The sequence below is a fragment of the Triplophysa dalaica genome, chromosome 13 (assembly GCF_015846415.1).
Source record: "Triplophysa dalaica isolate WHDGS20190420 chromosome 13, ASM1584641v1, whole genome shotgun sequence".
NCBI classification, from domain to species: domain Eukaryota; kingdom Metazoa; phylum Chordata; class Actinopteri; order Cypriniformes; family Nemacheilidae; genus Triplophysa; species Triplophysa dalaica.
This window is the reverse complement of record NC_079554.1, coordinates 4,706,151-4,731,510: the sequence shown is the minus strand read 5'-3', so window position 1 is coordinate 4,731,510 and position 25,360 is coordinate 4,706,151. Positions and strand designations below refer to the sequence as shown.

General features: G+C 39.7%; 1 protein-coding gene across 1 annotated transcript in view; it reads left to right on the top strand.

The window, feature by feature from the left end:
• kcnk10a (potassium channel, subfamily K, member 10a) overlaps positions 1–23,052 on the top strand; it is a 97,124-nt gene extending 74,072 nt beyond the window's left edge. Inside the window, exons 5-7 of the mRNA XM_056765225.1 lie at positions 3,264–3,456; positions 19,031–19,173; positions 19,298–23,052. Of these exons, the coding sequence (XP_056621203.1) occupies positions 3,264–3,456; positions 19,031–19,173; positions 19,298–19,942 (981 nt within the window). The 3' untranslated portion in view covers positions 19,943–23,052. The remainder of the gene's footprint in view (positions 1–3,263; positions 3,457–19,030; positions 19,174–19,297) is intronic.
• Positions 23,053–25,360: the final 2,308 nt, after the last annotated feature.

The following is a 25,360-nucleotide window of genomic DNA, read 5'->3' as shown; positions in this document are numbered from 1 at the left end:
AGCGCTAACGGAATCCAGAGTCGCTGTAACCGACCGTCCGTTTACCTTGATCATCCGTTGGGGAGCTCTGGGGGGTGCTTGTCTATGTATCGCACAACCGACCAACCAGCCTTTGGGAGCCTCTGGTCACGGTTCCGTGGGCATTGGTTCATCCACGGGGGCCTCTGCTCTGTAACCTTGTCGGGAGGTGCCCATCCGTGGTCGTCAGGCCGGATTCAACCTCCGGGGCATCAGCACCGCTCTATCTCTCGTGTCGCGGGCTGCAGATGCCCCTGCCAGCTCAACTGACTGTATCAGTTCTCTCAGTATGGTAGGACCCCTCATGCTGACCACAGTGCGGTACCGGCGCGGTAGTGCCCGTAAGAGGCGGTCCACCACCACCCTTTCTGCCATTTGGGAGGCTGAGGGTCCGTCCGAAAGAAGCCATAGGTGTACCAGGCGTGATAGTTGCGCTGCCTGGGCTTGTACTGAGCGTTCTTGTCATATGTCCACTTGAAATTAAAATTGCGCTGCACTGATGGCTGACAACCCCATTCTGGCGAGGATCTCTGTCTTTAGTACATCATAGTCAACTGTTACAGCCACGGGGAGAGCATAATAGGCCCGTTGGGCTTCTCCCGTGAGAAAAGGTGCAAGGACCTTTACCCACTCAGACTTATCCCACACCTCCCAAGCGGCAATGACTTCAAAGCTGTGGAGGTATGCCTCCACATCATCCTGTTCTGTTAGCTTAGTAAGGAGGTGGTGGGAGGCCGACCGAGCCTCCGGGAGAGGAATCAGAGCTGCAATCGAATCTCACATCTGCTCCATGGCTACGTCTATGCGATTGTGCCTCTGTGTCAGTTGCTCAGTCAGCTGATGTCTGCGGACTGTAATTTCCGCGAGCACGTGAACAATCTCCTCCATCTTGGAATGCCGCTGGCAGAGAGAGAAAGGGTCTGAAAGAGCAGAAAAAAAAGTTGGTAAGTCTTTGTGTATGCGTCAAATCTCTCTTGATTGCCCCTCATTTTCCATCAAATGTAGCAGGTGGAGAGTCGACACATACACAAAAGGTGTTTTCATAGCCCCAGAGGGGAGGTGTTCAATAGTGAGAATGCTCGGTGCGCCGTCTGGTGGGTGGATGGATGCCTGGCGTGGTAGTGTCTCTGGAAATATTTTACAGTGTTTCGTGACCTCCGTGCCCAGGTGCGTGTCCATCACCATGTGTGTGTGTCCTGTGTGAATCTTTCCCAGTGTGCTGCTGGTCGTCACTCGTCCGAGCCTGTGGGACATAAGACACATGGGTTAACTCACGTTTGCATTGGAGTCGTAGCTCCCTGTGTCTTCTGTCCCGCTGGCTTTTATGCCCAGTTGATTGGCCAGTTGATGATCGGCAGCTGTGTCTTGTCCTGGCGCAGTGATTGAGCAAGGGGCGACTCGCCACTGTGTGCTTTTCTGTGTATGTGTGTTAGTTCATGTGCATATTGTGTGTGTGGAGTGTTTGTTTGTGGGTATGTCTGTCTTCTGTGTTTTCACCTTTTTCTTATTTTACAGGTATAACTTTAATTGTTTTGCTTATAGTCAATATGTCTCATGTTCAGCTGATTTGTAACAATGAAAATTGTAAAACGCGCTATATAAATAAAGTTGAATTGAGACTAAATAAAGATGTAGCTTAACCTTAAAAAGTAGTAGTATAACATACACTGGAAAATGTTCCACAACATCTGGTGGGATCCGAGCAAAAAGTCGCATGATTTATATCCATAACGTGATACATGATGAGATACTGCTGGATACCGTAAACCAAAACAACAAATGTTTTTTAAATGAGTCCCATTGAAGTCGACCAGATCAGAGTCCACAGAAGTCCTGAACAAAATCCTCATTGGTACGTACACCCTGACAAGTTGCAAGAGGCAAACTGCTGGTTTGATTTTTAGTGTCTAGCTTTCTGTAATGAATCCACTTAAGGCAGGTTTTAAGAACCCATGTGCCGTTTAATGGAACATGAACAAAACAAAAACAAGACTTCAACTGCCATAACATAACTTGAACTATAAATGAACATAAACAAACTCACCAAACAGGGTTACAGGAACAAAGCTAGACATCAGTGAACCGTAAAACATAAGGGCTACTTGTACACAGAGTGGACTAAAGACTAAACAAGACATACTTGTGAACAATGAGACAATTAGGGCAGGGCTACACAGAAACTACAAAGACCATGGACAAGGACAATCTAAACTTCAAAATATAAGACATGACAGACCCAAACATAACTGACAATAAAGCGCTACTAGGTGTCTATTTATGACAGTATATTGGCTATGACCCTACAACAAATGCTAGATAATAATTATTTATTTATTGCCAAATAACAGTTTATCTGGAATTTTCTTGTTGTGCTCAACAAAAATTAATTTACTGAGAAAACAAACAAAAAATGCATATTTTTAACATGTAGTAGCACAAATATATGCACAAATTATTTCCACAAAATTATACAAGGTGAGATACAGATTCAACAAAACCAGATAAGTTTAGGACAATTCTATTCAAGAATCGTGAAAACTTCGTTTTAATTGTTCTAAGGCGTCTGCCTAGATATCTGGCTGGATATATGCTCGGGAGGCCTGGAGGGCGCCAGCTGCTCGGGAAACTAGACGACCGGACTTGCCATCGCACCCGTAATGCTCCCCCCAAAAAATATAAAAACACCCTGACAAAATTACGTTTGCACAGCCCACTTCCCATTTTGCAGGCTGATTTTGAGTTACGGGTTGCAGAGGATGAATCAAACCTCTGTGATATGACAAACTTTGCTGGAACTGTAGAGTTTACAGCATCACCCCATCACTTTGCTGATTTAGGCTCCTTTCTGATGCTAAACATTTGAGTTATAAAATGGTTACAACAGCATATTAAAGTTACAGCAGAATGTCAAATAAGATCATAGAAGAGTATTCGATATCTTTTTTTATCATCTTTATCTGGGAGGCTATATTGGACCTTGTGATAGGTTGGTTTCGACCCTACCTGGCTAGTAAATTAATAGAAAGCTCTGACTTCTGAAACCAGAAGGATCCAACATGCTGTGATATTGGCTTCTAAATGTAGATACTCAAATCACCCCACAAAGTCACAAAGTGTCTTTTCATGCCACATGTGGTTGCTGCTAGTAGCGAGGTCATCCGGTGGGCGTGACTGAAAATTGCCTTTATACTATATTTCTTCATTTATCATGTTGTTGTTGCTTTGTTTCTATTTCATCCCTGCAGCGCAAACACAATCAGATAAGCCAGACAAAGATTCGAGTAGCCTCTACATTGCTGTTTATCTTGGCTGGCTGCATTCTATTCGTCACAATACCAGCTATCATCTTCAAACACATTGAAAGATGGACAGGATTAGAGTCCATCTATTTTGTGGTTATCACCCTGACTACTGTTGGCATTGGGGATTATGTTGCAGGTACGTACAAAACAAATATTACTTGATACAGTATGTATAGTAGTGATGTCCAATTTTGTCCACTCTCTCTCCAAACTGAGCATCTCTAGAACTGCACTCAACTGGTTTGACTTGTATCCCACAGGCAGATCCTTTAAAGTATGTATGTCAATACATTATGTGCGTTAACAATCAAAATCTCTGCCTCCCGCTGCGCTGCCTTCAGGAGGAAGAAACAAGAGAAACTATTGTGAATATAAAAGATAACAAGTTACCTGGGGTTGATGGTAATATTATGAGGAATTTGTAAACAAACAAATTCCTTGAAACAAAGTTTAAAGTAGGGGAGGAAGGAGGCGCAAACCGGGGAATGTTAGACACCTCATGGTCAACTGCTGGCCACAAGAACACAAATACAAACTAAACACATGTTCCGGCCCAGGCCTCTCTTCGTACACTCTGCCGCTCGTCCTTTTATGCTTCCGATCTCCATCATGAGAGATACGGAGCCGGTGCAACATTCAGCTGACACTCATTATCGCCCCGCGTCATTCCCTTACGGAGAGAGAAAAGTAGATGGAAGCAAAAGGAGCGACAGCGACGAGAGAGGGGAGAGAGGAAAAAGAAACAATATCTGGTCCGGTTCCCTGACACACTGTTGGTCGGTCCTCAGCCAGCCGTGAGGCTCTTCCTCACGTTGCCATGCCGTGGTACTGGACGCTCGGTGGATGGCTCGATCCTCCTCCGGCCCCTGGAGGCCGGCGATGGCTCCTCCGGCTGAGGGCAGCTGGTAGCGAGTACCTTATTTCCTGCTCCTCACCTTTATGGTCGTTGGCAGCAGGATTCCGGCTCACGACCAATGGCGATGACTCCTCTGCTCCCTCTCAGACGGCCGCCACCCAACCTCGGCCCAGGAGCATGGCAGCGAGCTTTCCATCCCAGCCGATTCATCCAGCACCAGCGCCTCGGGCAGCCGCTGGCGGACGTCCCTTGTCTGTGCTTCCCGAACTCCTAACTTTCCCGAACTCCGCGAAAGTTAGACAAACTTTAATAAAAAATAAACAAACAAAAATATGGAAGTAAAAGGCCGGCAGCCACCTCACAGTCAACTGCTGGCCACAAGAACATAAATACAAACTAAACACATGTCCGGGCATGGTCCTCTCTCGTCGTACACTCTGCCACTTCCTATCTCCATCGTGAGAGATACGGACCCAGTGCAACAATATTAGCAAATAGAATTGTAAAAAATTTGGTTACACCAGATCAGACGGGATTTATTAATGGGAGATATGGGACGAATAATATAAGAAGAGCATTAAACTTACAGCGAATTGGAAAAAATAGCCAAATGGCCACAATGCTTCTCAGCCTAGATGCTGAGAAAGCATTTGATAGGGTAGATTGGGTGTTTTTAGAACAGAGTCTTAGTTCTATTGGTTTTCTTGATACTTTTGTAAAATGGGTAAAGATTTGTTAAAAAAACCCAAAATCAAGAGTTCGAGTTAATGATCAATGCTCAGAGTTTTTTTAATTAGGAAGGGGGACTCGTCAGGGCGATGCAATTTCTCCAGTCTTATTTGCTCTTAGCATCGAGCCATTGGCAGAATTAGTAAGGAACAACCCTAGAATACAGTGGATTATGGATGGAGTGAAATGTCACAAAATATCATTATACGCAGATTATGTACTTCTTTTTATTGAAAACCCCCTTAGATCTATCGCGGCTCTTTTAGAGTCCCTCAGAGACTATGGATTAGTTTGCGGATAGAAGATAATTGGAGGCAATGATGATCTCTGAACACTGGCCCACCCAACTGGACAGTGTGATCTCTTTTCGATGGTCCATGCAGGGCTTTAGAAACTTGGGATTTCATCATTACCCCTGAAATAGCATGCTTGTACTATGCTAATTATCACACCTTTTTTTAAACGAAAAGAGAAAGAGATTTGGCAAGATGGGATTCATTACCTCTCTCCATGTTTGGTAGGATAGAAAAGGTAAAAAATGAATGTACTACCAAGACTCCTCTTCATGTTCCAATCCCTTCCAGTCTGGGTTCCTATCTCAGAATTCACCAAACTAGAAAAACTGTTTTCAAGGTTCATTTGGCAAGAGACCAAATGAGACAGAGGGGTGGTCTGAATCTATCCAATGTAAAATATTACTATTTGGCTGCTCAGCTTAGTGCCATAGCTGCATGGCTTGGTACTGACAGGGAGGCAGAATGGGTTGACATTGAACAGAATTCAATTTCTGAGTCTCCCTGACAATCCTGCCATTCATGGATTTGCAAGCTCAGAAGGGAGTAAAGAAAAAAAATAGGTAGATAAAGCATACTGTTAAAATCTGGTCTACAATACAAAAAGTTTAGAGGAGTAGCAACCTTATCACATGCTAAACCTATTAAAAATAACCTAGATTTGATTCCCTCTATATGGGATAAAGCCTTTGGGAGATGGGAAGAGAATGGTTTAAAGATAATAATTCAGATTTTTGAAAGGGAGATCATGAATCCTTTGTCTGAACTACGCAATAGGTTTAATTGAAATCCAATGATTTCTACAGATACTTACAATTGCTACACTACATTAAAGTCATAAACATTGGGATATAATAATAAGAATTCCAACAAATGTTGAAAAATATTTTATGAACATAGTTTACCAATTAAAAATCATATAGCACACATTTATAGAAAGTTGTTGCAAGACCAGTCTGATAACACATTTCATATTAAAAGAGCCTTGGAATTAGAGTTAAACACAGTAATAGAAGAAGAGAGTGGACTAAAGTATGTACTAGCTGTCATAAAGAGACTAGAAGCCAAATGTGGAAAGAATTGGATTGAAAAATGAGATTTTTCAGGGTTCCTCTGGCGATTGCTAAATTTGAGAGTTCATCAGCACTATCACAGTGTTGGAGGGAATGTGGAAAGATGGGGGACACATATTCTGGGAATGTTCAAAAATACAGATATACTGCGAGGGAATTAAAAGTGAAATTAGTCATGTTAGGAAGAGATATACCAATGTTTATTTTGCTGGATTGTTTCCCCCTGGATCAATTTTGTAAATCCCACGTATTTGTACTACACATATGCTTATGGTAGCCAGAAACATAATCACTGTGAATTGGATGAAGACACATGAATTCACTATAGCAGAATGGATAAAATGATTAAAACAGATGTTTTTATATTAAAAAGTGCCAGCAGTTTTGCAATATAAGTCAGACGTCTTTCAACAAAGATGGGCACTAATTGAAATACATTTGTTTCCAAAGAATGGTTGTCAAAATTATGTCAATGAAAGAATCATACAGAATTAAGGTATCAAGCTATTTTTAACATTTCTTGGTCAGGTGCTTACAGAATGTTGATATCTTTCTAGATAAGACTGTCAGGGATTGGTTCTTTTTCTGATTAATGCATTTAATTATTTTGAATTATGTCTTACTGTTGTTTTGTTTAAACAACTGTTCAACAACAAAAAAAGATAGTTTCAAAAAAACTACCCTTTTCAGGGCCTTGGAAAGGAAAGCCAGGTGTGAGAATGGTCTGTAGTTGCTGACCACTGAGGAGTTACCAGGGCTTGTTAAATGAGGTGGGGACAGTACCAGTGGGGATGGAGGTGCTTATAATGTGCTCGAGTTGAGGCAATAGAGACGGAGAGAAAGCCTGTAGGAGATGGGAAGTGATCGGGTCAAGGGGACAGGTAGTAGGGCAGGTGGAAGGCAGAATCTAGGAGACATCAATCTCCGAAGGGGGCGAGAGAGAAGGGAATTGAGGATAGACAGGGGTAAGAGAGATTCGGGGATGCGTTGAGCAGAGAATTGCCTGCTGATGGTCTCCACTTTATCAGTGAAAAAGTTGCCAAAGTCATCAGTAGTCAGCAAGGTATTGGTGGGAGGTGGAGGGAGACAGATAAGAGAAGAGAAGGTTGAGAAAAGTTTTTGCGGGTTAGATGCAGTTTGGATTTCGTTTCCAAAGTACATGGTTTTGGCTGCAGATATATCAGTAGCCAAGGAGTTAAGAAGATGTTGATACTTGGAGAGATCAGCGGGGTCTCTAGACTTGTGCCACTTCCTCTCTGCAGCCCTTAGCTTAGTCCGATGGTCATGAAGAGTCTCAGAAAGCTAAGGGCAAGAGGCTGTAGCACGTGAAGGCCTAGAATAAGAGCGCAGACACTGAAAAGACAAGATGTCAATGTTGTACGGAGACTATCAGTAGCTACCTCAACGTTGAGAGATGAGTAAATGGTTATGGTGGGTAGGGAGGAAGATGAAAAGCAGCTTGGAGAGAGGGAACAAAGATTACAACGGAAAGAAACAGGGTTAGGGGGGAAGTGAGATTACAGGAAGTGTTACAGTGAACTTTATAAAGAAATGGTTAGAAACATGCAGGAGAGTAACTACAATATTTTTAGCGGTGATTGCATGGAATATAGTGATGATGATTTCATGTAATTTGAATGAGGAGTTCTTGCAAGTAAAAGACAGAGGAGAAGGAGCACACAATACATCATGGGTCTGTTCTTCATACGTCGCTTTCTACATCCAAGATCAAATGAAACATCCAAAAGGCCCAATCCTGCTAATCATAATAATAATAATAATAATATACAATATTTAATAAAATAAATTTTATTTGTAAAGCACTTTGCATTTCCAAGAAAATCTCAAAGTGCTAGAATGCATAACCACAAGGTTACAACAGTTAATTAGAAATGAAAACATAACAAGGTAATCTAAACATTAAAATACTTTTTAAAAAGGTGTGTTTTAAGACCCTTCTCAAAACTATCAATGGCTTGTGGGACCTTCAGATGTAAAAGGAGGAAATGGGAAGCCAGTGTAGGGATCTAAGAATGCCGTGATTTGTTCATGTTTACGTACTCTCATCAGGATCCTGGCAGCACTGTTCTGTATGTGCTGGAGTTTCTGTATTCTCTTCCCAGGGATCCTAATGAGAAGAGCATTACAATAAACCAATCTGTAGGAAACCGAGTTAATAATTAATGGCGAGATACATGTTATAGTGAATTTGTTGGTTTGATGAAGGGAACCAATGAGGATTGCTTCTGTTTTAGAACTATTTAATTGGAGAAAGTTATAAATCATCCACATGCTAATCTCCTCCAGACAGCCTGTGAGTAGGGGTAGGGTTGTTGGAAAGATATTCCGAAAGGACTGATGCCTATGCCAAGCATATAGAAGATGAATAAAATAGGTCCAAGGATTGATCGCTGTGGAACACCGCAACCAACAGCATGTCATTTAACTTTATTTATATCGCTTTTTACAATTTTCACTGTTACAATGCAGCTTTATTGACTATATATATTGAATATAAGCAAAACAACTGAAGTTATATACCTGTAAAAACATGAAAAAGGTGAAAACACAAAGGACAGAAATACCCACATTCAAACGCTCCACACACACAATATGCACATGTACTTACACACATCGACATAGACACACAGACAGACAGTCAGACAGACACGCACAGACTCACAGTGAAAGCACACATTTAATATAAAGGAGAGGATATTTAATATCAAATATTAAACGGACTATACATTCCTAAATGCAATATTAATTATGTTAAACTAAAAAATTTGAATTCTAAAATAATGTGGATGTAACCTTGAATTTCCCAAAGCCACAGATTCCTGTCTGTCAGTGAGATATGATACAAACCAGCGCAGCGCGATGATATCAAGTCTAATAAAGTGATGTAGCCGATGAAGGAGAATGCCATGGTCAATGGTTTTAAATGCTGCGGACAGACCCAGGAGGACAAGTAGAGATGGTGAACCAGCATCAGCTGTCATCAGCAGGTCATTTGTTACTCTCAATAGATCTGTTTCGGTGCTGTGGATGGAACGGAAACCTCACTATTGTTTAGTTTGAGGTGATCCTGAAGGTAACCGACAACTGACTTTTCAATTACTTTCGAAAGAAATGGCAGATGTGATATGGGCCTATAATGTGCAAGGGTTTGAGGAAACAGAGAAGGTTTCTTGAGAATTGGCCTGATTAAAGCCGTTTTTTAAATGGACGCACGTAACCAGCCTGAAGGGACTGATTTATTGTTGTGGTGATTAAGGGACTGATGACAGAAATATTTGCTTTCACCAACGCTGTAGGAAAAGGGTCAAGAGCACAGGTGGAACGTCCCATGAAAATTCTCTGCATAATTCATGAATACGCATGTGACTTTGTTTTTAATATCGTTCTCAAAGATCGGGTAACACACTCAGTTTCTGCTAATCTCATTTTAATCTTGAGTGCCTATAAAGTATAATTGCATACATCTTCACATAGTATTTAGAGACACAGCTGCACAGTTATTTCTGGAAAAACACAAGCTGCTGGAGGCAGGGAGATGAGCATAAAACGTACACTCAAAAAAGATTTTTGCTGCTTGTTCAATTTACTTAATTTGCTTAAGTTAAATAAACACAAACATGTTTTTTATGTTCAGTCACATAACTGAATCCATTCATGTTAGGACAACATAAAGGAGTTGTGTTGTCTTAAAGGTCCCAGTCTTTGGCTGTTTTAGAGGCTTTGATTGTCTTTTTGGGTGTTAAACAATGGATTTTCATGTTTCTAATTTAAAAAGATGCTTTATATTTCGCATATTTCAATCTGTGTTCATCGCCGTCCCACTTCTACCAAAACAACTGGATTTCTTCCGGTCTATATAAAGTTCCTACTTCCGAAACACTCTGATTGGTAAAGCTGACCAGGTCTTTCGTGATTGGCTTCCGCTTTACAGGCTGTTGTGATTGGTCGGTGCCCCTCCCATTGCACGTAAATTCACAAGCTTTGGCTTTTAGCAATAAACAGTAACAATGGCGTCAACTTCACTTCATCAGTTAAGAACATGCGGATCGATCGAAGTGTAATGTAGGTCTGCTAGTGCAAATGCAAACGTCAATCTTTGTTAGAGATCAAACATTTTTCTCCTACTATGGCGAGGGAAATGACACCGGACCGAATAGCGTAAGACCGTTTATGTTAATTAACACTAATAATAGAAGCGATAGTTTTGCTTTTTTTAATATTGGACCCGAGTTGGATAATAAAACAAGCAGATTTACTAGGAGACAGCAAACAGGACTTCAGAGGACGTTTCATAGAAGTGTTTCAGACAGAGGTATGCGCACACACATAAACACACACACAATATCAGTTTATTACATAGAACAGCTTTCACAGCCAATGTTAAAGTCATAAAATTTGTTATTTGACTGTCGATTATCTTAGAATGTTTGTAGCGGAATTCTTATTACCAACTGTAGGACTGTGATGAATGTGAAAGTGGTTTAGTGCATAGCTCAGTCAAATGTTTACAATCTCTGATAACCTAATTCTACTCCAGCAGCTCATCCTCGCCCACCCCTTTTTAGGCATATTCCTTTGGGCGGAGGTTATTAAAAACATTCGGAAGGGTGACATCATGTACCCGGGAAGTAGAGGGCTGTAGTCATTTCGTGCCATCCTCCATAGTCCTTGAAAAGCGAATTCTGCTAAAGACAATATCTCGTTTGGCACTGAACTTTGAGCTCTACTTTAACAAAGTAGTTCTTATTGGGCAGAGAACTTATTTTACCCAGCATGCTTTGCGTATAACTGCATTTAGAGTGTTATTTTATGCATTTTTTTGTAAAAAGAAACAATCATTAGTGTTTGATGTTCATTTATCTTTAAGGGTTTAAAGAGTTTGTTATATTTTTTAGTTTTGTGGTTACCATTGTTCAGAAATGACTCTGGTATGTAGACTATAGGACGTGTGAGCCTGGAGTAGCATGGACATCCAGACTATAAAATCTGACAAATATGTGCGGAGAGGACCAGCCCGCCTCATCACACACTTGCTGCTAGGGTACTAGCTAGTCCGGTTGACGTAATTCTGAAGAGCACGTACTGGACACAGTAGGTGTAATTGTTCCTGCTCTGATGTCATGAACAGCAGAGGGCAGAAGGCCTCAAGAACAACCGGATGCACGGGGGAGAATGTTTCTTCAGGCAGATAACTCGGATCAGTTTGCAGAATAGACTATACCATCCCAGGGGCAAAAATTAAGCAGGATGGCAAGGTTGAGAGCGCCTGCAAATCTCAAATTCTCCTAAGGGAGGTGATTGCCATTAGAAAAATCATCTTAAGGGTAAGAAGCCTGACAGGCGCTCACTCCATAGGTTTGAAAGGGGCGCTAACCAGACCCTCGAGCACTATCGCTAAGTCCCATGAACTCAACTCAACTCAACTTTATTTATATAGCGCTTTTTACAATTTTCATTGTTACAAAGCAGCTGTACATGAGACACATTTAATACAAGTATGAATTCTAAAACAGCCCCCCCGGCCAGGCAGATAGTGCAAAACAATATGCAAACGGTGGTGAGGAACCCAAAACTCCCATCGAGAAAAAAAACCTCAGGGGAACCCAGGCCCAACCAGGGGATTCCAGTTCCCCTCTGGCAAAAGCTGCTGCCTCTGCACAAGCTCAACAGTGCTTGCACAACAAGGCTTAATAAAAATATAAAAATTAAAGATTATCATTAACAATCTAATAGCATTTGAAATGTTGTAGAAAAAAAACAAAGTTGTCGCGTCCTTTATCCAGCTCTATCCTCTTAGCACTTGTCAGGTCACCGCTTCCCATTCTCAGCTCTGCCATCAGGTCTGGGCATGAACTGCATCCTGCGGTAACCTTGGAACAAAGAGACAAGACTGGCTGAGAGTAGAGTACTGTTCTGCACTCTTTGATGCAACAAGTACATCATTTGTTGTTGGATGTGTTCCTGGTTCCGGTTGATCTAAATAATGCAGCCTAAATCCTCTGAGGATTAATATTATGGAGGTGTAGTGTATGCAAGATTAAAAAGATGAGTCTTTAGTCTAGATTTAAACTGACAGAGTGTGTCTGCCTCCCGGACCGTGCAGGGAAGAATATTCCAAAGTTTAGGCGCTAGATAAGAAAAGGATCTACCACCTGCACTTGATTTTGAAATTCTAGGTATTACCAACTGACAGGACCCCTTAGAGCGTAATGTACGTGGTGGTCTGTAATACAATAGAAGTTCATTCAAATACTGCGGCGCTAGACCATGTAGGGCTTTATAGGTAATAAGCAAGATCTTAAAGTTAATGCGATGCTTTATAGGTAACCAGTGCAAGGTTGACAGAACCGGGGTTATATGCTCATACTTTTTTGTACGTGTAAGAACTCGAGCTGCCGCGTTTTGAACCAGTTGCAGTTTTTGTAATAGGCCCGCAGGGCAACCACCTAGAAGTGCATTACAGTAATCTAGTCTTGATGTCATGAATGCATTAATTAATTTCTCTGCATCTGACAGTGACAGCATATGACGTAATTTAGATATATTCTTAAGATGGAAAAATGCAATTTTACAGGTGTTGGCGACATGGCTTTCAAATGAGAGAGTACTGTCAAATACAACGCCAAGATTCTTAGCTGATGACGAGGATTTTATGGAGCAACCGTCAATCGTTAAGCAGTATTCTTGGTTGTTACGCATAGCAGTTTTCGGTCCAGTAAGTAACACTTCTGTTTTGTCCGAGTTTAGTAGTAAAAAATTGTTACTCATCCACATTTTTAAGTCAACTATGCAATCCTTTATTCGATGAAACTGCTGGGTTTCATGAGGCATCGAGGAAATATAAAGTTGAGTATCATCAGCATAACAGTGAAAGCTAATTCCGTGTCGCTTTATTATATCTCCTAGAGGTAGCATGTATAATGCGAAGAGCAGGGGTCCCAAGACTGAGCCCTGTGGTACACCGTACTGGACTTGTGATTTGCGGGACACCTCATTGTTTATTGCTACAAATTGAAAACGGTCGGATAAATAAGACTTAAACCATTTCAATGCTATTCCATTAATGCCGACGTAATTTTCGAGTCTATGTAGAAGTATGCTGTGGTCAATGGTGTCAAATGCAGCACTGAGGTCTAGCAGCACCAATAACGAAATACAGCCACGGTCAGACGCTAAAAGCAGATCATTTGTAACTCTGATCAAAGCAGTCTCTGTACTGTGACATGCTCGAAATCCAGACTGGAATTCATCATTAATGTCATTCCTTTGGAGGAAGGAGCATAATTGAGTTGAAACTACTTTTTCCAGAACTTTAGATATAAAAGGTAAATTCGATATAGGCCTGTAATTCCCTAGTTCTTTGGGGTCGAGTTTGGTTTTTTTTAAAAGAGGCCTTATAACAGCCACCTTAAATGCTTTAGGCACATGTCCTAATGTCAGAGATGAGTTAATAATACTAAGAAGAGGATCTATAATTTCGGGGAGCATTTCTTTCAGTAGTTTTGTAGGTATAGGGTCTAGCATGCATGTTGATGATTTAGATGATTTAATGATTTTAGACAGTTCATCGTGATCTACTGTAGAAAATAATTGCAATTTCTCCTTAGGGGTGCTGTAGTTAGTTTGTTCAGCGGATTTCACTACAGGTTGCATTGTTATAATTTTTTCTCTTATATCTTGGATTTTACTTGTGAAGTAGTTCATAAATTCATCACTGTTATGCTGATAATCAGAATCTGACGTCGATGACGACTTATTTTTTGTTAATTTAGCCACGGTGTTAAATAAGAACCTAGGGTTGTGATGGTTTTCCTCTATTAATGTTGAAAAGTAGGCGGATCTAGACGTTTTTATTGCATTCCTGTAATTTCGAGTACTATCCTTCCATGCTATACGAAATACCTCTAAATTCGTTTTCTTAAAGTTGCGCTCCATTTTACGGGATGCTTTTTTTAGAGTCTGAGTGTGTTCATTATACCACGGTGTTGGGCTGCTATTTTTAATTTTCTTTAAACGCAGAGGAGCAACTGTGTCTAATATTTCCGAGAAAGTAGAGTTAAAATGTTCAATAGTAGTGTCAAAATCGTCAACGTTATTACTCATGCTGGATATTTTAGACAATTCAGGCAGATTATCGAGAAACGCATCTTTGGTAGTTGAAGTAATCGTTCTACCATATTTGTAACAAGGAGTTTGATTTGCAGCCGTAGGCCATTGAAGCAAACATAATATCAGATAATGATCCGAAATATCTTCACTCTGCTGAACGATTTTAACATCGTCCACATTTATACCATAAGAAAGTATTAAATCTAAAGTATGATTACGAAGGTGAGTGGGTCCTGACACATGTTGACTAACGCCCATGGAGTTAAGAGTGTCTTTGAAAGCCAGTCCCAAGGCATCTGTATCATTGTCTACATGGATATTAAAGTCACCGACGACAAGGACTCTATCTGCGGCCAGTACTAGTTCTGATAAGAACCCACCAAAATCTTTAATAAAATCTGTGTGGTGCCCTGGAGGCCTATATACAATAGCTAGAATAAATTTTAAAAATGTTTTGTCCTTAGTATTAGGTGTCGATACGTGAAGTACCATGACTTCGAAAGAACTGTACTTAAAATTAGACTTCTGAGAGGTAATAAAAGAATTCTTGTAAAGTGCAGCGACACCTCCCCCTCTACCTTTTAGACGAGGCTCGTGTTTATAGTAATAATCATGGGGAACGGATTCATTTAGAGTAATAAAATCATCTGGCTTTAGCCATGTTTCTGTCAAACAAAGCATGTCTATTTTATGATCGATTATCAAATCGTTAACAAAAAGTGCTTTATTTGAGAGAGATCTAATATTAAGCAATCCGAGTCGTAACAGCTGATTATCTGTATTTTGTTCATGTTTGATTTGTTTAACGTTTATTAAATTACTTTCAAGAGGTTTACGCAATATCTTATGTTTGCTAATCCGGGGGACAGACACAGTCTCTATTTTATGTTGTTTGTAAAAAGGGATTATTACATGTTGTATATTTTGTGTATTCTGTAACGCGAGACGGCAAGCAGACAGTTGGTTAAGCCATTCTGTCTCCTTCCTGACCTGGGCCCTAGGTAGTCAGACTTTAGCATTATTAAGACTGTGTGCCAAATTTCTAGAGAGGAGGGAAACCCCATCCCAGGAGGGATGGAGACCATCTCGTTTCAACAGGTCAGGTCTGCCCTCAAAACTCTTCCAGTTATTTATAAAATCTATATTATTCTGCAGGCACCACTCAGACAACCAGCCATTTAGTGATGATAATCTGCTATAAATCTCATCACCACGGTAAGCAGTAAGGGGGCCAGAGAATATTACAGTGTCTGACATCGTTTTTGCGAGCTCACACACCTCTTTAATATTATCTTTAGTGATCTCCGATTGACGGAGTCTAACATCATTTGTGCCGACATGAATAACAATCTTACTGTATTTACGATTAGCCTTAGCCAGCACATTTAAGTTTGACTTGATGTCAGGCGCTCTGGCTCCCGGTAAACATTTGACTATTGTGGCTGGTGTCTCTATGTTAACGTTCCGGACAATAGAATCACCGATCACTAGGGCACTTTCAGCAGGTTTCTCAGTCGGTGCGTCACTGAGCGGGGCAAACCTGTTCGAGACTTTAATCGGAACGGTTGAGTGATGTTTTGTCCTGCGACTATGCCGTCTCACCGTCACAAAGTTTCCCAGCTGCAGGGGATTTTCAACCGGAACCGAGCTGTGTGCGCTAACATTGCTCGCATCCGAAGTGTTTTCTACGGTTCTTACACTCTTACTATCCTCAAATAAAGATTGGATGCGAGACTCTAATTCTAAAATCTTCTCCGTCAGCCTAACTACTTCCCTGCATTTATCACATGTAAAACCCTCGCCGCTGACAGAGAAGGCTAAACTAAACATATGACATGAGGTGCAAGTAACAACAATAGGAATAGAAGCCATAACTCACCGGGTATGAAGTGCAATCCTAACTTACCAAGGTTGCTTGATGAGTCTTAGTATATACACTTAAAAAGAGAAACAGTTAGCACACAAGACAAATAGGGGGAGATGATATTCCACAATGTAAACAGAAGGCAAGCTAACACGCTAATATGCTAGCGGCGTTACGTTTCAATGAATATAGGTTTAAAATATAAAGTTATAAATAATTCGGCAACGACAGTGATATGTAACGATAGTAAAATACACTAATAATAAGACCAAGAACAAATGTGAGGTGAAGCAAGTGTCAGAGGATACAAACTAGCCGCCGGCAGCGATGCAATCAGGAACCGGAAACCCATGAAGGGACTATCTGTCTAGTAGGAGTTCTCAGCTGCCTCGCTCCACGAATAAAACGGGCGACTAAAGGGTGGCAGGCTAAAATAAACCCTGAGAGTACCGTGGCTTGTCCCTGAGGACAGTTTCTCTTGCAGAAACTCCAACACTGAAACAATCTGGCAGTGAATTGGATCTGCATGGTGTGCCATGCACCATCTGTCAAAAACGCTTCATCTAAGGGCCTAGCTCCTTCCGGAGCCTGCTGCCGTCCCAACTAGGGATGCACCGAAAGGAAAATTCTTGGCCGAAACCGAAAACCGAAAAAGAGGAAACCAAGGCCAATTATTAGTACCCTTGCATTTATGGCTATGACTGTGTACTAACTTTACTAAAATCAAGGCATTGCAATTGCATAAATAGTAAAGTTTCAAAGAATAAATCAATTACAAATTATGCAAATATTTATTTAGCACGGTATAAAATAAAAAAAAATAAAAAATAAAAAAAAAATTATTTTTATAAAATAAAAATTAAAAATTCTCTGTAGGACTACTACAAGAAAGTGCATTCAGAACAAGTGCATCTGCTTAAAGATACAACAATATTTTCTCTGTAGGCCTTCAACATAATGGTGTATCAAAAAAACACTCCCATAGCCCATATGTTAACTGTAGAACTTTAACAACAACAAATGCACCAAGAATTGCAGATGTCTAAAGTTGATAATAAGTAGCCTAAGAATAGAATAACCAACTTATTCTGTCGTCTGAAGCGCTATGATGTTCAGGAAGGGAATTTGGAGAAAAACGTGTTTAAAGTTAAGTTATGAAAATAAAATCCCAACAGTCCAGTATCACAAGTAAAAAACACTTTACAGTGGTAAGAGACTTACTCTAGGAAATGTTTTTTTTACTAAATTTTTATTAGTGTTGAAGAGTATAAAATTACTGTACAAAACCGTTGGAATAAAACGAAAGTAAGGAAAATGGTGCAGCGCACATTTAAAGAACGAGAGCTCTGCCATTATCACAACACAAGGAAAGTGACAAACATTACGGACAACAACTAATAAGCAGTGAAGCAAGTTTTACGCTGTTTATCATGTGCATAGTGTCTGGACTTTTGATCATCTCTTGTATGTTTTGCGATCGCGGTCCGGCTCGCGTGAGCAGTGGAGCTGGCATAACTCCTGGTGCTGTATATGGGGGACTCTGTCACCTCGCGAAAACATTGTATAAAACAACTTTGCCTGCCATAGTTTGCACAGGACTGGCGGAAAATGATCATTAATACTTATTCATTCTTCATGTCATGTGGTTTACTTTGATAGGTGAACTGTCTTTCCCGCGTCCCAGCGCGACAACCGACGGGTTTTCCCAAATCGCATCACATGTCTAGTCAGTACAAATGACAACGACACGTAGGTAGCTTCACGAGCATATCCCGCTGAAGGGAAACGGGTGTTTACAAATTGCCCTCATTGTAATCTGCCAGAATGAGGGGCGGCCATCAGATTTTTCCGTCACTTGTAAAAAAAAATCTGTCAATTACAAAGAATCTTTCGGATTTCGCGACCTCTGGTTCACACACCAATATTGGTCGCACTCTAGAGCCCTGAGGGTGCATGCAATTTAGGAGACGCTTTAGTGCTACGATTAAAGGAATAACGTCCGCTACAGATGCATCAAAGGAGCGGTATCTGTTTGTCATCACAACATTTCGGCCGCATTGTTTCGGTGATAGAAGTCTTTCGGCCGAAAACCGAAAATGCACTTTTGGGCCATTTTCGGCCGAAAATTTCCGGTGGCCGAATATTCGGTGCATCCCTAGTCCCAACCGATGCATACTGCTCCATCACCACTGCCTCGGGCAGCTGTTGGCACATCCCTTGTCCGCGCTGCCCGAACTCCTCAGCACCGCAATGCCGCTCGCCGATGAGGGCTCTAAGACAGCATGTCCCTCCTTCCTCCTGGGTTTCGGCACCAATGTGATACAGTTCAAAGTCGGCAAGGAAGGAGAAGGGAACCGTTGAACATTTATCAAACTTTAATCAAAATAAACAAACAATAACACAGAAGTAAAAGGCCAACCGGTCCTCTCTCGTCAGCAGTCCCGTCGCTCATCCTCTTATGTTCCCAAATTCCTCCGTGAGATATGCGGGACTGGTGTGCACACAGATGATTCCAACTATCACTAACGCCACCAACCACACTTCACGGCTCTCCTCCCATCTTCCTCACCATATTTGAATAAAACAAGGTTTTATATGGTTTCATATTTTTTTTCTTTGTATTTTAGACGGAAGGAATTGTAAGGAAATCTGAACTTCTACACATTTCTGTTTAACGAAAAACTGTTTTGAAGAGATTTGACAAGAGATTTTTATATATACCAACGTGTTCCCAACTTTAAAATTAGTGTTATTCTCTCTTCCAGGAGGAAACAGAAGAATAGAGTACAGTAAATGGTACAGACCTCTGGTGTGGTTCTGGATCCTGGTTGGATTGGCTTATTTTGCTGCAGTTTTAAGCATGATAGGAGACTGGCTGAGGGTACTTTCTAAAAAAACAAAAGAGGAGGTGAGGATATTTTTGTTTGTAATTTGAGTATTAAGGACAAAGGTTTTATTAGGTATAAGGTATAACAATTTTTGCATGGACAGCTAAAGACACCCAGATTTATTATGTTCTTCTTCTGCTTAAGGTTGGTGAAATTAAAGCTCATGCAGCTGAGTGGAAAGCCAATGTTCAGGCAGAGCTCCGTGAAACCAGGCGTCGCCTGAGCGTAGAAGTTCACGACAAACTGCAGAGAGCTGCTACTATTCGCAGTATGGAGCGCAGGCAGCTAGGTTTTGACCAGCGGGCCCATTCGCTTGACATTCTGTCCCCTGAACGTCGAGCTGCTTTCAACAGCTTGGATGGCACAAATTTTAAGACATCATCCCAGGAGAGCATTGAGAGCAAGCTCAATATTCTACGTTTACGAGTTGAGCAGAGTGAACATCCACAAAGCGACCCGAGCCAGGCACATTCAGAAGATAACATCTTTAACCGTCTCAGTTCTGTCACAAAACTAACCAAGAGGAACAAGAACCGAGATCTGAAGAAAAATATCCCACACGATGGTCGAAAAGCTTTAGACTCCTTCAGTTGTAGCAACCCCACAATGGATGAAGAGAAGAAAGAGGTAGATGATGGTGAACTTGATAAAGAGGTGAATGCCAGTCTGACCAACTTAGAAAGCCCTAATAAACAAAATGGAATAATTCCTCTACCAATGAAGACCAAAGATGAAGAAAATGAGAACAAAATTGAAGACAGGAATTTCAGTTTGCAGATGGAGCCCTAGAGTAAACATAAAACATAATGTATACCAAAAGTGCCTTGTGTCACCCTTACCATGTTCAGCTGTTGATTTAACTGTTCACTGTGCATTGAAAACTTGATAACGGTAATTTAAAAACAGTAGCACATAGAAATAAACAGGACCCTTATTTACAAAACAATTTTAATTACGTAATATTAACGCAAAAGCAAATTAACAAACACAATAAACACATGATACAGAACATGATTTTTTGTTTTTGCAAATTAACTATATGTTCATATAAAGAATATGTTGAGCTTATTGTAAGCATTTTCCATGTCTGCATGCGAGTTAGCAGATATTAGCAGTCTTTATGGTTTAAGCTGCCGTTCCAAACATTAACCTCTTTGTCGCCATCTCAGTTTGAAACATAAAATGTCAGTTATATGAAGAGTTATTTTCTTTATGTGCGTTGTGCTTTTGCATTGCTGCTCTGCGCAGATGAATCCGAGACTGACTGCTAAATGACTAACTGCTTACACCGCATCGGAGCACATCTGTACATCAACGTGACAGTAACATGTAACCATGTCTATAACAGATACAACGCAAAACTTCCCTATAGATATACAATCAATTGTATCATTTAATATTACGTCCCACCTGATGTTGACAAAAACTTAAAATGGCCTAACATGCCAAATAGCTCCTACCGTACATCCATCAAGTATATTTTCTGAAACACGTCGTTTGAAGACATACAATATCTGCCACTTTAGTTCGGACTACATAAAACAAAGACTTTTAAAAAATAAAATCACGATAGGGACATCTTTCCTGTTCATGCAATCCTTTCAGATGTCAGAGCCAACTCTCAAAATCGCTGTCGATATTGGCTGTTACTTTAGCTTTCCGTAGCACAAGGTTACCTTGTTATAAACAACAGATGATTATCCAGATATAATCAGCATCAGAACTTATTTTTTAAGATGTGTACATGACATTCCCCAGATGTTTGCTTTTAAACACAGCCATCTTGATGAGGATTTAAATTCCTAGCGACCGTTATACATATCTACAAATTTTCTTAGAATTCTGTCAAGCAGTGCCCGTATTTATAAAATATCTCAAAAATACTCTTAAGAGTAGTCTCAAACGTTGACTTAAGTGTCGAAAAATTCTTAGAAAGAAGTAGGACTTTTTTCAGAGAAGGAAACGTTTATAATGAACATAAAAGCAACTTTCAGTAAAGTTTAAGACTGATTCTTAAGTTCTGACTTAAGTGTTGTAAACTACATCGATTTAAACACAAAATGGACGCCATTGATCTCTGAAGCAGCCAATAGGGAGCCTGAAAGGGTGAAGTCACAGTAGCATGGGACCATTTATTCATGACTCAGACATTACATTTATATTTTATAGTTTCATTTATATTGTCACAAAATTGTGCTGTCAGTTCTTATGGTCAGTCAGTCTTGAAACTGTTTGCCTGCCTTCTCCTGATTTAAACGGTAAGCATATAATATTGATAGTAAGATTTTGTGGGAAATGTAACATTGGTTGACTTCAATCCATATGAAGATAAATACATAAAGCTACCTGCAATTTAATTTCAAAGAGGGTGACAGAGTGGCAAAAGTAAAAAATTGCAGTTTCAAAAAATATTTTGCATTATGCGCAAAAATATTACAAATATGTGTCCATTTTGACTTGGTTTCATACACTTTTAATTGAGTTTTAACAGTTAATTTAAATAATGAAGCTGCTGAATCACATCCTATTACACCAAGCAGTATAGGTTATTTCATTATTATATTATTCCTTTTATTATAACTCCCTGTCATCATATCATTCCAACACATTGTTTCTATGTTGTAAAGTCCATGGTCTCTGCCTCTGTACTGCCATCTTGTTACTCTTTACTAGGTTAGGAGAACCTCTTCCGCTCTCTTGAATATATTTTTTGCATACATTTTTTTAGCATATGACTGACAAGGCTACAGTTTGGTAAAATCAGGCTAAGCTCCGTACTTCTAGGTCATTAGGTAGAAAACTGAAGTTCTTTAAAAAAACAATATTTTGAGTCCCACTCATTCAAGAATAAACGTACAATTACTGGAGACTAAGCCTAAAGATGATAAATATGGACACTGTATATCCATGCAGCAATAATGTCCTATACATGAAGTGCATTGAAATGTGATAGATTTATGAAGTTATCCCATGAAATCTCAAGACATGTAGTCTTACTGTGGAATTAAATTATTTGTTATGTCTGACATACACATGCTGCACTCGCTCCCTCTCCCCCTCTCGTTTTAAAGTTCTTGTTGGTTTAATTGAATGCTTCTAGACAATCTCTGATTATGTGGATAAGGTAAAACCTTATATTACGACTTATATGAAGCAGACACATGTAAAATACTTATGTTTCAGCCTAATAGAGCCTAAGCTGTCAACAGAATTGAGATACTGTTCCATTTTGAATTACCAGAATGTTATTTATGTGCAGTCGTACACCCTTTGTCTACATAAAATACCAGTGCAGTAAAAATATCATGACATTTACAAGTTTGTTTCTGTAACGATTATTTTCCTTTTACCTTGAAACATATAGCATTACTGATGCTCCGATAAGTGATGAAATTGCTTTGCTTCTCACCCAGGAGCATCTAACATGTTTGCTTTGAAAAAATGTCTCTTTGTCTGATGTTTGCAGTCGTGATGACATTAAAAAACAATCCCACAAACCCATAAATGCACAAACAAACGATTATAGCTACAGCAATGGGTTCGATATTTGAGGTAAAAAGCTAAAAAAAGTTTAAAAAATGTAAGCATTAAAACGAGATTCTTAGAAGCATGCTATTGTTGTGATATGTTATCACGCTATGGTATTAACTGTACTACAAACACGCATTCTGAGATTTTTATTTGTCCAAGTTCGAGTTCTACATTGGGCGGCACATGTAAGTAAATTATAGAGAGAGATTCATTCCAAAATGAGTTAACTCTGTTTTTTGTTGTATTGTGTTAGCTAGCTGTATTTTTATGTTTTTATGGCTTAAATCAATCAGTTTGATTGAGATTAATTGGAGGGCACAATGAAAATATGATTTTCAATTTTTTTCTTAAACAGAGATCTCATTTTGAAATCAAACTGTTCATACATATATATAAACATAATATATATATATATATATATATATATATATATATTTATGTACATATATAGATATTGTGCAACCACTAGATTCAAGGTAGTGAGTGCCATTTGGAAATAAACACAGTTGAAATAAAATTTAAAAAAAATTGTCTTCTCATTTCATGATGTATTGACCTTTAAAGTGCTGGCATTTCCTAACTCAAAAGGTCAACCTGAAAAGTAAGAATTTAAAGATTTATATTTACTGACGTGACGTACACATTTATAAAAAGTGACTTTCAATCAGTGCTAGGAGTAAGGCATTACAAAAGTAACAATATTACAGTAATTTAATTGTTTTTGCAGTAATCCAGTAATATAATCCTTTACTAATAAACAGTATTTTTTTAATTTACCAACAAATTCTATCACTAGAGAAAAAAAAAACTACAGTTGCTGGAATCTGATGGTTAAGATGACTGCAACATATTCTACAAAAGAATAGAAACAAAATTAAATTAAGTAATGAGGTTTTGCGATTTACCATGTCATTGGGATAGGTTTCATTAAAGCGGGCATTTGACAGCGATTGTTACTTATACTGTGCCAAGAGCCTTCTGTGCCTCTGATATTTTTCACTCAAGTGTTTAAACATGTCTGAAAGTCCGACTGTGGTTACTTGACAACGTATTGAGGCACATTAGATTAGACGGCCAAGCAAAAAGTTACATTGATGAGCACAATAATTATGCTACAATACGGTGTGCAAAGTCGGTCCTGTTTCCTGCAAACTTTAGCTTCAATCCTAATCAAACCCACCTGAACAGCTAATCAAGAGGCTTAAGTAGTTCGACTTCATGCGGCGCCGCAGAATCTGCATCCGTCTGACAACAGCGATGCATTCTGGTTAGAAAATTTGTCCGACTTACGATCACATGTGAGTTAACCTCAAAGTACCTCAAAATCTATACAAGACCAGCCACCTAGGTCAGGCACTGCAGTTGAATAAAATCAGTTTCGAAAGCCTTGGTGACGACACATGTTATTCTCATTTGCCAGAATGTTCACGTGTATATATGACAAGTTTTCCGTTTATTCAGACACACTTGGTTACCATTATACTCACACAAATTTGCTACAAAAGACAAAGCTATTGCTTTTATATTCACTTCATCAGTGATAAAGAAAATAATATTCAGTGGTCTGCTGTAGGTTCAGCTCCCTACGGGATGCACAATGTGTCCTACCTTACGGCCGTTTTTTCTCCACCCCCGCCTGCAACCGGCAGATCTCCCCAGTCGATGGCAGGCTAGTATGGGTCAACTCGAACAAGCCTAAAGTCTCACAAAGCAGAGTAGAAACTTCCAAACAGGTGTGTTGAGCCAAGTTGGAGCTAAACTCTGCAGGACACCTGCCCTCCAGGACCGACTTTGGACACCCCTGCTAAAACACATCGCCCTCAACTGGATTTGTAATGAGCAGTGTTTTATGCAAAGAAAATGCCTTCTGCATATTTTTTGTTCATTTCCAGGGTAGACAAAGTTTAGTCGAATCTGTCCTAGATTATATTATTAAATAATACTTTGACCCAGTAACAGAAAACTCTTTCTACAGGCTACACTGGGAAGGCTAACCAATGGTTTTCTTGTAGCGTATTTTTTACTTCGTCATCATTATTACATACCCAATATTCTTTACGTTTAGATTTGCATCCAATCCAAAACATTTCTCTAGTCATGCATGATCGATCTCTGACAAAAGGCAATTATGCCTTACTGTAGCACATTGCTCGTCCTCATCAATGCAGTCTTCCCAAGTTGTAGTTGTAATTATACTAGTTTGATTAAAATTAGCTTTATTTCCAGTGTATTTATTAAGGTTGGAAGGAGGGAAGCTGTCAATGAGGCACAAAGAGGCTCTTTCAGCTGTCAGACCAACTTACAAACCAAAGAACTAAAAAATAACTTCAACTTTTATGATATTTATTGTTTAAATGTGTTGCATTGAAATTAGTAGTTCGTTGACAAAAGGAAGGATTCATTGACAAGGTACATACATGGAAAAATGACCATGAGCTTCAGGGTAACCCCCAGACCAAAATAACAAGCAAAACAATTCTATAAATAAAAACAAGAATAAATAACCTCTAAGGAGATACCTAAAAGAAAATACAAAAACCTCTAACCTAACTACTCTAACATTAAACAAAGCTATCAAACAGATACCAAAACAAACAAAAGGGTAGGTAACCCTACAGTAAATTTTCTTGGCTGACTATGTTTGCAAAACCAAATAACAAACGTAAAGAAAATTAA